At 42.0% G+C, this 16,188-nt stretch overlaps 1 protein-coding gene across 1 annotated transcript in view; it reads left to right on the forward strand.

The window, feature by feature from the left end:
* Positions 1–444: 444 nt before the first annotated feature.
* The window catches only part of LOC115130763 (ankyrin repeat domain-containing protein 50-like), a 33,972-nt gene continuing 18,228 nt past the window's right edge, over positions 445–16,188 (forward strand). Inside the window, exons 1-3 of the mRNA XM_029662199.2 lie at positions 445–660; positions 1,624–2,686; positions 15,474–15,709. Of these exons, the coding sequence (XP_029518059.2) occupies positions 2,184–2,686; positions 15,474–15,709 (739 nt within the window). The 5' untranslated portion in view covers positions 445–660; positions 1,624–2,183. The remainder of the gene's footprint in view (positions 661–1,623; positions 2,687–15,473; positions 15,710–16,188) is intronic.

The raw sequence follows: 16,188 nt of genomic DNA on the forward strand, positions 1-16,188 counted from the left end.
AGTGATCTTAGGCAGTTAGCCTGGTAATTATTGTATTCTGTTCTGAAAACACCCAAATGATCAACCAGTTGGAAAACAATGTTTTACACCATAGTGCCTTGAATGATTAATGGTACCTCAAAGGTCATCAGTGATTATAAATTGTCTGGAACATTTTTTACTGTCACTTTTTCCTCTATGCAACATTGTCGTAATAACATTAGGCCTATATTAGCATTGTTATACATCTTATGTAAAGAAAGAAAACGGCTGGTTTTAACGCGAACACTTTTTTAAAACTAATTATTGTTGTTCTTTAAAATGCAGAAAATGTGCGTTTATTTGGCCGTTATAATGGCGGCTTGGGGAGCCAAAACCCCAATTCCCATCAGACTTTGCGTCCATCCTGCGTGTGTGCTCTGTATGCAAGGAGGGATGGAATTTTGGAGAGCGTTTGGAGGAAGAGAATGGTTTACTGGTTACAGTGCTGTGTTGGATAGCAGGAACCGCCGCTGCTGAAATATAGAATAATGCAAAGACGCGGATGGACGAAGTGGAAGATGGGGCTTGGAAATCTATTAAGCAATTCAAATATTGCTTTTAAAGCATAGCATTTGGTTAGACGACAGATGGTTTTACCACGGACACAGAAACCAAAAGAAAAGGGAGATTCAGCAAGAGGTGAGAAGCCGCAGGCTATACGACACATTTGAAACTGTAACATTGAAAAACGTTATACACATTTGCTTAAAGTTAAAAAAATAGGTGCATTGTATTTTACAAGATTACGGGCAGCATTCAGTTAATTGACCTATTTGCTCTTAATGGGCATGACATTATCTTTACATTGTGTATGTTTTTAGATTGACTAAAGGTGTTCGATTGTATTATATTTTAGAAATGGGTGAGGTTTTTTGTCATACAAAAGACGGTGTAGCCTAACCAGTCTTTGGTCCACGTTTCATCGACACCTATGACAGTTTACCCCTAATAGCGGTTGTGTCTACCTATTCGTAGGGTTGTTTTTTTTGCGGTTGCATTTCGGTAATGAGTTTTTTTTTAAACTACCTCTTGTCATTTCTTTCTAAAAATGAGAGCGCTGTAGCAGGCTATTATGGTTACGCGATAAAATGTGTGCCTAGAAAACTGGAGAAAGGTGAATAATAACATTTACCGGACATAATACATGTGTTTTAAAGTGATATACCCATTACTGTTATGCAGAATAGCGCCCACCTGTATGACAGATCTGAATAGAATCCGACACTTTAAGGTTATTGCTTTTAGTCATTATAGGGGATAGGGATAGGGAACATCGATGTAGTAGGAAGAGAAAGGGGGTCCTCTCATTTGGAGTTTTCCCCCGTTCAGGACGGATGTGATTTTTTTGCGACACAGCCACATAGGAAGGAAGAAGGATCCGTGAGTAGGCTAGAGAAACTGAACGAAACCATGCCCAGAGTCCAAGTGTGAGGACCATCAGCAATGTCTTGTTAGTTACTGTGTTATAAACAAACTCCCCATTCAGCAAATGCTATGCATTTTCGAAATGGGAGTGAACTGTGTAGTTGTATTGCTAGATAGAAGTTGAACCTCTAATCTGATTTTTATTTTTATTTTTTTACACCAAACTGTTTATTCCAGGAAAGTGACCAGGCACTCAATGTTTATGGACAGACCAACGCATCTCTGGCAAATGTAATGGAAACAATATCTCTGCTCCAGTTTCTCTTTGAAATGTATCAAGGGAAACAGATAACTGACTCTCAGGGCTAATCAAGCAGTGGTTGAGTTTGAAAGTGGATGCACTCAAAGCACTGTGCCCTGTCATGCACAACACCATGTTAAAGCAACAAACCTGGAATAACACTGGGCATTCAGTCCAGCCAATGAGAAAGCCATGGAAAAAGTTAGTGGAAAATGTACAGTATAAGCCTCAATTGTGACTCTTTTCTTGCCCCATATATTAAGTGACGTCTCAAAAACTGGTTTTCTTGTCCACAACCATTCTGTGTTTTCTCAGAAGGGAGCCTCAGTTTCACTTTGGCTTTATGACAACGCTAAGGACAGCTGCAATCAACTTGGAAAAGCACATGTGGAGTCAACAAAATGGATATTCAAATTTACAGCTGGCCCAGTCTGGGTTGAAAATGTGAGGGCAAGGAAAGCCCTATGAGGAATAGTCGGAATAGCAGTATCTCAAAATGGCCCAAACCAGTTTGCTGCAGGGGAAGCGTTTTTACTGCAGGGACTGGGTCTTCCACAAGATCCAGCACTGTGTCCGGGAAAAAACGAATGGCCTGAGTGGTGTGATCACCACTCCCAGCAAGCAGTCCTCTGCCTCCGGTACTGGCGCACCCAACCCCAGCGGCAGTTCCGCAGCAGGCTCTGTGAAGGCCACCACCTGGGGGGTGTTGCTGGTGGGGGGGCCTGGGAGTGGGAAGACGGCCCTATGCACAGAGCTTCTGTGGCCCACCTCAGCCCAGGGGGCTCATCGGTTGCTGCAGCAGCAGAATCTGGCCTTCCATTTTTGCCGTGCGGACGACTCGGACACACTCTGCCTTGGCGGCTTCATCCGAGGCCTGGTGGCCCAGATCTGCCAGAGCGGCCTGGTGCCGGATTACAAGGAGAAGGTGCATGAACCAGCGGTGCAGAGCGCCCTGCAGCCCGGGGAGTGTGAGAGAAACCCCACTGAGGCTTTCAAGAGGTAAGTGAAACCTGCTACCCCACCCCCTTCCCTCCTCTCCCTTCCTTGCCTTACCCCACCCCTCCCCTTTTCACTGCTCAAACACTTTCCTTAACCCCAACCTCCTCTCTCCCCCTACCCATTGATGAAGTGTTTGTGTTGTTGTTTTCCCCTTGTGTGGCATGCTGTGGGACTGTCCCCACTAGCCCTTGGTTGAGGAAAGGTCAGTTATTTTAAGTGGCACCAAAGCTCAGGTGGCCAAAGGGAAGAACATATATCTAATACAAGTACAATTGGACATACAGGATAACAAAAAACTGTTAGACTGGGGCTAACTGCTATGTGTGTATGTTACTTGCATGACTTATCTACACGACGTGTTAGCCAGTCTATACTATTACACACATGGGATGGGTTAGCCAGTCTATACTATTACACACATGGGATGACTTATCAGTCTATACTATTACATACATTGGATGAATTAGCCAGTCTATACTATTACATACATGGGATGAATTAGCCAGTCTATACTATTACATACATGGGATGAATTAGCCAGTCTATACTATTACATACATGGGATGAATTAGCCAGTCTATACTATTACATAGATGGGATGGGTCAGCCAGTCTATACTATTACACACATGGGATGAATTAGCCAGTCTATACTATTACATACATGGGATGAATTAGCCAGTCTATACTATTACATAGATGGGATGAATTAGCCAGTCTATACTATTACATACATGGGATGAATTAGCCAGTCTATACTATTACACACATGGGATGGATTAGCCAGTCTATACTATTACATACATGGGATGAATTAGCCAGTCTATACTATTACATAGATGGGATGGGTTAGCCAGTCTATACTATTACATACATGGGATGAATTAGCCAGTCTATACTATTACATAGATGGGATGGGTTAGCCAGTCTATACTATTACATACATGGGATGAATTAGCCAGTCTATACTATTACATAGATGGTATGGGTTAGCCAGTCTATACTATTATGTACATGGGATGAATTAGCCAGTCTGTACTATTACACACATGGGATGGGTCAGCCAGTCTATACTATTACACACATGGGATGGGTCAGCCAGTCTATACTATTACACACATGGGATGGGTCAGCCAGTCTATAATATTACACACATGGGATGGGTCAGCCAGTCTATACTATTACACACATGGGATGGGTCAGCCAGTCTATACTATTACACATGGGATGGGTCAGCCAGTCTATACTATTACACACATGGGATGAATTAGCCAGTCTATACTATTACACACATGGGATGAATTAGCCAGTCTATACTATTACACACATGGGATGGGTCAGCCAGTCTATACTATTACACACATGGGATGAATTAGCCAGTCTATACTATTACACACATGGGATGAATTAGCCAGTCTATACTATTACACACATGGGATGGGTCAGCCAGTCTATACTATTACACACATGGGATGAATTAGCCAGTCTATACTATTACACACATGGGATGGGTCAGCCAGTCTATACTATTACACACATGGGATGGGTCAGCCAGTCTATACTATTACACACATGGGATGGGTCAGCCAGTCTATACTATTACACACATGGGATGGAATGCAGTGTTGAACACACATGCCTCATGCCTGGCCATCTGGTGATGCTTATTGCACCATCTCTACATCACACACTGGGAATGTAGGTCAAACGTTCAGTGAGGTAAATCATTTTTAAATAGTCAACAGACTCATTGATTTCCCTTGGGTTATACACCTTTCCCAACGGAAGTCGAGGAAGTAGCCCTGTGTCAGTTAGTATAGTAATAAGGCACTATTGATGCCTGGGACTTGACTGTGAACTTTGAGATTGAAGACAGGTTAACATGGGGACATGGACAACCTGTGGAAATACAGAGGTCCATTTCTGGTCAGAGTGCTTCTCACAGACCGCATCACCAACTAATCCTGGCCTAAACAAGGGTATTTCTTCACCGCTTGAGGTTTGGTTCAGACTCGGTGGACAACATACAGAATTCTTATCCAATGAAGATCACAGCCTTTTGTTTGGGAAGTAAATATGAACTCTGAAGAATTTCTTATCACCATCTCAGGTGTAAAAGTGTCGTGGATACTGTTGTACACAAATAATCTCACGGCCCCTTGGCAATCTACTAGATGTTGTCAGGTTGCAGAACGTTGGAATGTGGAAGATCTGTAGACAAGCCAAGATCCTCCGCTTTATTTTTGGGGACTGGCATTTCCAATAGGCAAAGCAAGTAATGGAGGAATATAGAACAAGTGTATTATTCTTCCAAAATGATGGTTACCCTAATTGACTTTAGGGATATCATTTCACAGTGGGTGAAAAACTCATCTCAGGTGAACGTGTTCCAATAACTAGGCTATATTCTCAATCAATAAATGAAAAAGAGTGTGTTCATTTGTTACATTTCTGTCATTTAACTGATGCTCTTATCCAGAGTGACTTACAGGAGCAATTAGGGTTAAGTGTCTTGCCCAAGGGCACGTCGACAGATTTTTCCACCAGTCTTGTTTAGCCTTTGGCCCCCACTCAGGTTTAAAACCTTACCAGCATGTGAATACCAGAGAGTTGATCGTAATCATCGGTTGTGTGTCAATGCAATAAACCTGGTTCAGATGTTGGTTGACACCTCCATCCTATGCACTGCCATCCTCTCCATTCACCATTGTGTGCTTTTCTAGTCACCAGACTAAGCTATATCTTGAATAGGATATCTTGGATAGGAACAACGGCAACATGAAAACCTGGGAGGGAGGGGATCTAACTACAATATGCTTTCCCTCTATTAATGGCCTCTACCATGTTTTGACTAGAGAGCACTAGCAGTGTAATTAAATGTGGCCTTGTTTGAAACTATCCAACAACAGTCTCTCTCTCCCCAACATGTCTTTTTTCCCTCGGGACAAAAGAGCACACATAAATAGGTGGAATTAACTCAGTCATGTGGGCACTCTAAAAGCTGAAGGCACTGGGAAATGTGCTGAGAGGGGAGATTACTTTTTTGTTTAGGTGAGAGCTTTTGGGGTTTGTTTGTAAGTCTAATTTTCAAATGGGCGTGCAGTTGTTTGAATAACTGCCAGGCAAATCTGTACGTGGTAGCAAAGGGAGCTGGTAGAGTGTTCATGGCTTGAATCTGAAAACCAGGTTTGAGTTTCTTGTCAGAATTCTGTCTGCGTTCTTGCCTTTATGACCCTTTTGCTTTGAAAGTTGATTGTGGTTTTTCCAAATGTTCTATATGCGCTCCAAATAAAAAACATTGTTAAATACATAGGCCTACAGCTAGCATAACAAGCTAATGTTCTAAAGCTTTTTACATGCAAGGACTGAAGGCGATGACAAGTTTGTTGCTAGCCTTTACAAATCACATTGACAGCAATATGCTGCTTTTCGTCTACTGTAGTTGGAGCTTCGGATGTTATTAATAACATCAACATTCATGAACTCCATAAATGATGGGTAGCGATCTGGATGTATTGAAACTCTGCTGACACTTATGTTCATGGTATATGATTGTCCTAACTTCACAATCCTGTGTCATGATCGTCTGATGCAATTCACCATAACATCGCTGGTATCCTGAAAATGCATCTCAACTCTGAGCTTATTTGCATGCCACAAACAGGTGCAACTATGTATCTGCCTACCATCGAAATACATCATTATGAAGGCACAGTTCTTGTAAAGTTGGATCAGTACCTGTACTCTGTTTTTGTACTTTGTAGTACTTATTGTACTTTGCAGTACTTATTGTACTGTTGCCTAGAAGGTTGGGGACTGCAGAGGGGCAGTCGGGGGGAAAGAAGAGGATGCTAATCGAAGATGAAAGTGCCGCGCGCCCTTCATGTGGTGCACGGCTGCGGAAGACTCACTGCAGATTAGGCCACGTTTTAAAGGATGCCGCTGTGGCGCGTCAGGCTCAGCCCCAGACAGCCAGAGAGACGGTCTCAGTGGCTGCAGCTATGACTCAGCATTCTGGAGCCAGCCCCTCTGTCCACGTCGCTTTAACTTGGCATACAGGGGCGGTGGGTATGGGAGTGGGTGTTATGACAACAAATAGCCCAAACACGTTCATCGGATCCCCTTTGCGTGTTTGCATGATGAACATATTATATGTTAACTGAGCTGCTGGCTGCACACACATTCGGAAACGTGGAGGGTCGCTAAGTGATGTGAAATGAAAGCCCCGGCAGATTTTTTTGTGCTTTCAGAGGATGTCAATTCGGCAATGCCGTGTGGGATATGCCTACTTCTGTCTCGCGCTGACGGGAGTGAATGGGAGGGAAGGAAGTTGCATATGCTTTGTCTGGCACATGATGTTTTCTTGTGTGTCCTCATCAGGATGAAATACAGGAGACCCTCTCATTGCCCCCACAGGCTGCTTCGTCAGACATTTACCATGCTGTGTGTGTACTGTGTAGCGTGTCCCAGAGTCCAATTTTAACAGAAGTATATACGTAGGGGTAGGAGGTTAAGAAACTAAGATTTAAAGTGCATTTAAAGTTTTGAACAGAAACCGATCTGGTCTCTCTCTCGTCAGCAGGAAGCAGATTGTGCAGTCAACCTTTCCACCTGTTCTTGGTTATGGTGATACTATTTATCAAAGTGAATCTGCCTCTACCATTAAAGGCCTGGATGCAGTTTTATCACTGGAGACAGTTTCATCACTCATCACTGTATTCTTTACCAAAAGATTGTCTGGACTGCTTTGAAGTCACGTAGATCACATCATTACACTCTTTTTATTTACGAAAGGCCTGCTCCACAAACTTCCGACTCACCTAACATCACTGTTAAGATTTAAAATGAAAAGTGATCAAACCCATTCACAGGGTTGATTCACTCTGGAGACTCCTTTGACGTCTAGGGAGTTAGGTAGATCCGTTGCGTGTGGAATGATATACAATGCACTTTAAAATGGAAGGAATTGGTGCCTCTAGGGCATTTCAGACGGATCTTAGGGATGTTTTTTTACTGAAGAATGTGTCTGTTTTTTTATGATTTTGTTTAGCTTTTTTGTGTGTTGTTCTGTATAATAACGTCTAGTTTAGTGTGTATATGAATGTGTAGTTTCACGTGTTTATTGTATTTTGATGTGTATTGTGGTGCTATACAGGGATCATCTGGAAAAGAGACATTGGGTGTCAGCATTGACTCCCTGTCAAAATCAAGGTTTAATCAAATTTTAAAAGAAAATTGGTCTGGGAGTTGGCAGGAGGAAATTTCAGATCCCACTGACATTGTTGAATCACTGGCAGCCTGGCCGGGAATGCACACCTTACCACTTAGAAACGTATATCATTTCAGGGGTTAGTGTAGGGAATAAACCTGTTTGTGATCAATCAACTATCTTAAATAACTTAAAAGCACCATTTTCTGGTTATGCCATATTGGACTCATGTTTAGTTTTTTTTTGCTTCGTTTGAAATAGATTAATTCCAAAGCACAAAGGACGTTGTTTTTGTGTAGGTTATTGAATTGTATAGGCTAACCACTCCTGTCTTTACCTTGTATTGCATGAACTGTCTCTAGAACACTGTTTACGACAGCTCTAGACCTCTCCCTTTTCTAGGATGTCTGCAGAAAACAGATTTTGCAACATCCATCAACTCATTACCAGATTCCCGCTTTTGTCTGTCTGTAAGCCAACTAATTTGCTGTTTTCACCTTGACTCAAGTTACTGCTAACTTGTAGCCACCTAGTTTGCCATTTTCACCTTGAGTCAAGTTACTGCTAAGCTGTAGTAGCCCTTTATACATACATTTAGTCTTCCTTCTAGAGAAAAACACTTTGTCTAAAAGCCCACATTCAGTAAACCCAGTCAACCAATCCATGACTCCTTGCTACTGCAGGGAGAAGGGGGGGATCCCATGGAGATATGAATTGTGGGCAGAATAGCTTTATGCCAAAAAAAAAAGATCTTGATAAACTGTGCAGTTTATCAGAAAATGTCAGAAATGGTTTTGTACTTGCAGAGACTTGTGGGCTGTGGAGATGCAGTTGTTTATGCGTTAGAAATGTTTGGACTTTGTTCTGCAGCACCAGTAGACATGTCTGAGATCCCCATTGCTTTATACTCTAAATGCCTTGCTGTACTTTCTTGACTCCTCTTTGACAAAATGCTAGTATTGTTCATTCCAGCATAGTTACCAATTCACCTCTGTATACATACAAGGTGAAAAGTCCTTCATTTGTTTATGAAGCATTCAGCTGAAGTCTCCTAGAGAGCAATAGTAATGGTGTCTTTTTGTAGGCACTAACGGAGGCTAACTCCGCCATGGCTCGTTGGCCAAAGCCTATGGGGGAAATAAAACATTTTTGGAGGGGTAAACGTAGAAACTAAGGTCTGCGGTAAACACAGGCTTAGGAGATCTTATACGTGTTGTTCTATGAGATCATCTTCATTAGCTAACGTCACTTGTGAATTTTGAAGCATTTATATAACCAAAACAAGGACCATTCATAAAGCTCATGGTAACTGACTGATATTAACTCATAGAACAACATGTATAAGATCTCCCAAGCCTGTATTTACCACAGACATTATTTTCTGCATTTAAGTATTTGCTTAATAGATTCCTGTTGGTTTTGTTTTGTAGTCTTTGACCAATGACAAGCTGAGAAAACAAGTACAGTACCAGTCAAAGTTTGGACACACCTATTCATTCAAGGGTCATTCTTTATTTTTACTATTTTCTACATTGTAAAATTACAGTAAAGACATCAAAACTATGTTATTTAAAAATATATACAGTGGGGCAAAAAAGTATTTAGTCAGCCACCAATTGTGCAAGTTCTCCCACTTAAAAAGATGAGAGAGGCCTGTAATTTTCATCATAGGTACACTTCAACTATGACAGACAAAATGAGAGAAAAAAAATCCAGATAATCACATTGTAGGAAATTATGGTGGAAAATAAGTATTTGGTCACCTACAAACAAGCAAGATGTCTGGCTCTCACAGACCTGTAACTTTTTATTTAAGAGGCTCCTCTGTCCTCCACTCGTTACCTGTATTAATGGCACCTGTTTGAACTTGTTATCAGTATAAAAGACACCTGTCCACAACCTCAAACAGTCACACTCCAAACTCCACTATGGCCAAGACCAAAGAGCTGTCAAAGGACAACAGAAACAACATTGTAGATCTGCACTAGGCTGGGAAGACTGAATCTGCAATAGGTAAGCAACTTGGTTTGAAGAAATCAACGGTGGGAGCAATTATTAGGAAATGGAAGACATACAAGACCACTGATAATCTCCCTCGATCTGGGGCTCCACGCAAGATCTCACCCCGTGGGGTCAAAATTATCACAAGAACGGTGAGCAAAAATCCCAGAACCACACGGGGGGACCTAGCGAATGACCTGCAGAGAGCTGAGACCAAAGTAACAAAGCCTACCATCAGTAACACACTACGCCACCAGGGACTCAAATCCTGCAGTGCCAGACGTGTCCCCCTGCTTAAGCCAGTACATGTCCAGGCCCGTCTGAAGTTTGCTAGAGAGCATTTGGATGATCCAGAAGAAGATTGGGAGAATGTCATATGGTCAGATGAAACCAAAATATAACTTTTTGGTAAAAACTCAACTCGTCGTGTTTGGGGTACAGAGAATGCTGAGTTGCATCCAAAGAGCACCATACCTACTGTGAAGCATGGGGGTGGAAACATCATGCTTTGGGGCTGTTTTTCTGCAAAGGGACCAGGACGACTGATCTGTGTAAAGGAAAGAATGAATGGGGCCATGTATCGTGAGATTTTGAGTGAAAATCTCCTTCCATCAGCATGGGCATTGAAGATGAAACGTGGCTGGGTCTTTCAGCATGACAATGATCCCAAACACACCGCCCGGGCAACGAAGGAGTGGCTTCGCAAGAAGCATTTCAAGGTCCTGGAGTGGCCTAGCCAGTCTCCAGATCTCAACCCCATAGAAAATCTTTGGAGGGAGTTGAAAGTCCGTGTTGCCCAGCAACAGCTCCAAAACATCACTGCTCTAGAGGAGATCTGCATGGAGGAATGGGCCAAAATACCAGCAACAGTGTGTGAAAACCTTGTGAAGACTTACAGAAAATGTTTGACCTCTGTCATTGCCAACAAAGGGTATATAACAAAGTATTGAGATAAACTTTTGTTATTGACCAAATACTTATTTTCCACCATCATTTGCAAATAAATTCATTAAAAATCCTACAATGTGATTTTCTGGATTTTTTTTCTTCTCATTTTGTCTGTCATAGTTGAAGTGTACCTATGATGAAAATTACAGGCCTCTCATCTTTTTAAGTGGGAGAACTTGCACAAATGGTGTCTGACTAAATACTTTTTTGCCCCACTGTATATGAACTCATCGGTCCAGAGAATGGACTTCCAGAAACCTTCAGGTTTCTCCAGGTGGTCTCTGACAAAGTTCAAATGGGCCGTTTGGTTCTTTTTTGACAGCAGAGGCTTTTTCCTAGAAACCCTCCCATGAATAGCATTTCGGTTCAGTGTTCTTATTGTTGAAGCACAGTTACCGGAGATGCAGCAAGGGAGGTCTGCAAATCTCTAGATGTTATGTTTGGGTTGGCTTTTACCTGATTTACTATTGTTCTTGAGGCTCTTGGGGATATTTTGGAAGGGTGTCCACTTCTAGGCTGAGTTGCTGTCATTGTAAATGCTCTCCATTTTCCATTTGTAAAAGTGGACTGATGGAGCTGAAATCTTTTTGAGATGATTTTATAGCCTTCCCTAGACTGATGTGACCTCACTACCCTCGTCCTGATGTCCTCTGAATTATGCTTTCTTCTCGGCATGGCGTGCTTTGCATTCACCTGGATGGGTCACGCCAAACTGACCAGGTTTCTTATCTCTATTTATCAGAGTCTCGCCCAAACTCTTTCCTAATGTTCTCTCCTTTGATTGGTTCATTATTTACCCACCTGATTCTACTTACCTACTTGATTTAACCAATTCATCTTGGGGTTCACTTATTTTTTGCACCTACACTAGTGATTTTTTAATTGAGTTTTTCTACTACATGCATGATTTCCTCTCCACCAGAGTTTCCAAAACTTGGTCCTCGGGATCCCACGGGGTGCACGTTTTTGTTTTTGACCTAGAACTACACAGCTGATTCACTAATCATCAAGCTTTGATCATTTGAATCAGCGGTGTAGTGTTAGCGCAAAAACCAAAACGTGAACCACTTGGGGTCCTGAGGATCGAGTTTGGGAAACGCTGCTCTACACTAACTTATGGTATTGGTAAATATAAACCTCTTATGTCAGATCAAAAAGACTGGTTATGATTAAATTAAGGTTTCATGGTTAAAACAAATATATAGCAGCGCTGTGTGTGTATATATATAGATATATATTAGATCATTAGAATGCATTCAGCCATAAGCCACAAAACACAGCTGAATGGATTTCTGCAAATATGTAAACACCACGGGAGTCCTCTTACATTTGGGAACTTTACAGTCCTATTGATTAGTCCACATTTCTTGCTAACTAACCAACCTGCATCTCTAGCTGTAGCCACAGAAGAACTATGGGGATAAAAATTCAGCCACTCGTCCAACGACATGACATCCCCCAGCAGCTAACAGTATCTAGCTAAAGTTAGACGCAGTGTTTTTAGCTCGCTAATTAAATAGTTACATCAGTGGATAACGTGGCTAATAGGCTAGTTTATGACTGACTTGGGATCATTGCCCTTGCTAGTTGAATTGTATTCACATTAGTTGGTTTTCTTTCCAAAATATTGAGTCATTGAAACTGAATCCCGAATGGCTGGAGGCAGCATGCAATGTACCAGGCCACCTGTGATTTACAACCTGATAGCAATATTTGTTGAACTACCAAAAAGATGTATTGTGGTGAATTATGAGTCATGCATTGTACTGCATCCATCTATTCTGCAAACAATGCCCAACTCTACGCCATGGAATGCTGAGTCAAATAGAACCTAATTTTAAAACCCTCATAAAGTTGGTTTTGTAGCATAAACTGGGAATTGTATATTTTGGGCTGATATGATTGTCTGTTTGTTTCATATCTACAAAGTAGTTAAAATGCTGTCAGTTCCACTTTATGGTATAAATTAATAATATGCATTTTCCAAATTCGGGGCTGGTTGCTTTTTCTCTGTCTACCCCCCTGATGGGGCATGAGTCAACTGTTGTCATACAGTCTTTTTCTCCTAAGCTCTCCTGACTCTGCAAAGAAGCTGAGCAGGCTAAATGGACTCTCTAAAGGAAGAAATCCAGGTGCTCCCGTTCAAATGGATTCTCCTAATGAAGAGTCGTTCGTTTTCCACTGTGGCACTGTGGAATGCTAGTAGCTATTGCTTTTCAATGGGGTCTCTGCAGTGAGTCGTTGACTCACCTGCAGCTCTACTCCATTAATAGAATGGTGTCATGGCCGGACATGTATATTGGACTAGAGCCAGTCTCCCTGCGCCATTGCATGACGGGGGAAATTTCAGGCTCAGCGCCCACTCCATAAAAGCGACTCAGTAAATTTGTAAGACGCGGGCACGGTGCCCAGTGCTGACTGTCGGCCCAGACATCTTCACTAAACATCACAGTGAAATCCACTTTGCACAATGTGGCCCGGGCCGTGGAAGATGGGGACCGCAGCGTAACAGATGGCGGGTGCATTAGGCTCGTTTCACGTTCCCTTTCTTTCCAAAATGATAATGGGCCTCAGCTATTGGCATATTTTGAGGATGGAATACAAAAGCCCCAAATAGTTGGTGTTAAGGTCTGAGGGACAGGATGCGTCACAAATACACTCATCATAGGCTGAGGTACTTAGGAAGGTAGTCTGGCACTCATCCCATTGTTGTGTTCATTTCAGGCCCCTGTCCCCTTCCTGCAGGAAAGTCAGTTGTCAACAGTTCTGAAAGCAGTTGATTTTTAGAGAAAGAATGGCTCTTTGTCTCGTAACAAGGCCTGCATTGCTGTCGCTGTGCATTTGTTCGTCTCTGCAGTAGTTTGGAGCACACAAACTCTGCAGATGGACATTCCTCTTGGCTGGTTTCCCTGCCTGTACTGCAGATTCGATGTGGGGCTGCAGTCGTCAGAAAGAGCGATCAGCCATTTTTCTCTGAGATGGTGCGATGTAATGATGGAGCTTGAAGGTTGATGACTGCGCATTACCCTCCCTTTCTTGCACTTGAGAAAATGAGCTGCTGGAAAATAGAGGATTGGAGGGCAGGTTTGGCTGAGAAAGTGTTTGCTGAGCCGTTGGAATTGCATTCTGACTTAAAGTAACATTTAAAACACTCTAATTTGGGGATCAGCGAGGGCATGCATAACTAAGGGCTGTTTTAGCGGTGGTGGGAATCTACAGCAGCAAAATAACAGTTTCAACACAGGAATCAGGTTGGGGTAGCAGCTCTGTACACAGGCACTAAAGTCTTGCCAGCACAAACATGTGGTTGGAAAATAACGGGAACAAATACAGGGCTGACATCATGGCATTTATGCACGCAGTCATACTAGGCATTATCATTCCAGCAAATGGGATCTTCACTTTTCCATTTGGCTTGCACGCTTATGTTATGTCGATACAGCATTTAAACCCTTTGGATTTGTGAGTATAGCTGAGTGTTGGTTGTTTAATACTGTACATTATTCACAGTGCATCCAGGCTGTTTTAATGGGTGTGTGTGTGTGTGTGTGTAGGCTCAAACACTGACAGGGATTTTTAACGACTCTCAAATCATTTCCCTGACTATTTAAGACAGTTGTCGTCCATGTAAGCATGGACATTGTCTTCATTTGATTCATGTGGACCTGCTCGGTCTGTTTTCAATTGAAATTCAGTTATTTTCTCTCAAATTTTCTCTCAGCAGACGGCTAATAAACAATCTAGAGGATTGAGTCTATATGCAGTGTTGTACAGTCTATATGCTGTGTAATACAGTCTATATGCGGTGTTATACAGTCTATATGCAGTGTTGTACAGTCTATATGCAGTGTAATACAGTCTATATGCAGTGTTATACAGTCTATATGCAGTGTTGTACAGTCTATATGCAGTGTAATACAGTCTATATGCAGTGTTGTACAGTCTATATGCAGTGTAATACAGTCTATATGCGGTGTTGTACAGTCTATATGCAGTGTAATACAGTCTATATGCGGTGTTATACAGTCTATATGCAGTGTTGTACAGTCTATATGCAGTGTAATACAGTCTATATGCGGTGTTATACAGTCTATATGCAGTGTTATACAGTCTATATGCAGTGTAATACAGTCTATATGCAGTGTTGTACAGTCTATATGCAGTGTTATACAGTCTATATGCAGTGTAATACAGTCTATATGCAGTGTTGTACAGTCTATATGCAGTGTAATACAGTCTATATGCGGTGTTATACAGTCTATATGCAGTGTTATACAGTCTATATGCAGTGTAATACAGTCTATATGCAGTGTTATACAGTCTATATGCAGTGTTATACAGTCTATATGCAGTGATGTCTGTACTGCAGATTTCAATTCCCTAAAGGGGTTTCAGTTTTAGAGATTGCGTTTGCACTGTGAAGGCAGGTCAAGGGCCTGAAAGTTAAACTGTTGATTGAGAGAAAGTTTCTAAGATACAATCAAATGTTTGATACAGACTGACATTAAATCAATTTTTGATGTAGGTGGACATTCATCCTCACCTTTCCTCAACAGTATCAACTTGCTGTGGGAAGCGTTAGGTGCACAGAGAGATTTCTAAATCTTTCCTCTTCTATTTTGCCCTACAGGTGTGTTCTCCTCCCACTCTTGAGCGCCAAGCCGCCTCAGCAGGCCCTCTTCCTCCTGGTAGACTCTATTGACGAAGGCTGTCAGCTGGGTGAGGGGGAACAGAGGTCTTCAGGTTCAGGCACCCCCAGAACCATCGCTGAGCTTCTGGCCAGCCACCATGAGTTCTTCCCACCCTGGCTCCTCCTCATCTGCTCAGCACGCCGACAGAACAGGGCCATCACCAAACTGTTCACAGGTCTGAGTAAATTTGTTTGGGTACCTTTCGGGTCGGGTGATAGGGTTCTCATCAGGTTTTGAAAGACTTTGTTTTTAATTTCTTTCGGGATCCATATGATGAGGCTTATATACAGCAGTTGGTATATGTTGTTTCGTATATTCACGTAATGAGTCATTTTCCACCAAATGGAAAAATGTATCGCAGAACACATTTTAGTTCCCTTTAGACAACACACATGGCCACACAAACAAACAATTAACGGGAATGTGCCATCTTGTATTGACACTAGTCTGCCACTTGTGGCTCCTTGAAGAATAAAACTTCCTCTTAACTGCTTTTGTTTGCATACATTAAGCATATGTTTCTCCGGAGATATATGGATTTCCTTTGAGTTTTCTGTAAGGTAATCGTAGTAAAAGCCTTTCCAGTTATATTTAAACTCTTACTGAGCAGGTTATGTTCTTCTGGAGTACAGATTATTCTACTCAGTGTCGTGA

The sequence above is a fragment of the Oncorhynchus nerka genome, linkage group LG6 (genome assembly GCF_034236695.1).
Source record: "Oncorhynchus nerka isolate Pitt River linkage group LG6, Oner_Uvic_2.0, whole genome shotgun sequence".
Lineage (NCBI taxonomy): Eukaryota > Metazoa > Chordata > Actinopteri > Salmoniformes > Salmonidae > Oncorhynchus > Oncorhynchus nerka.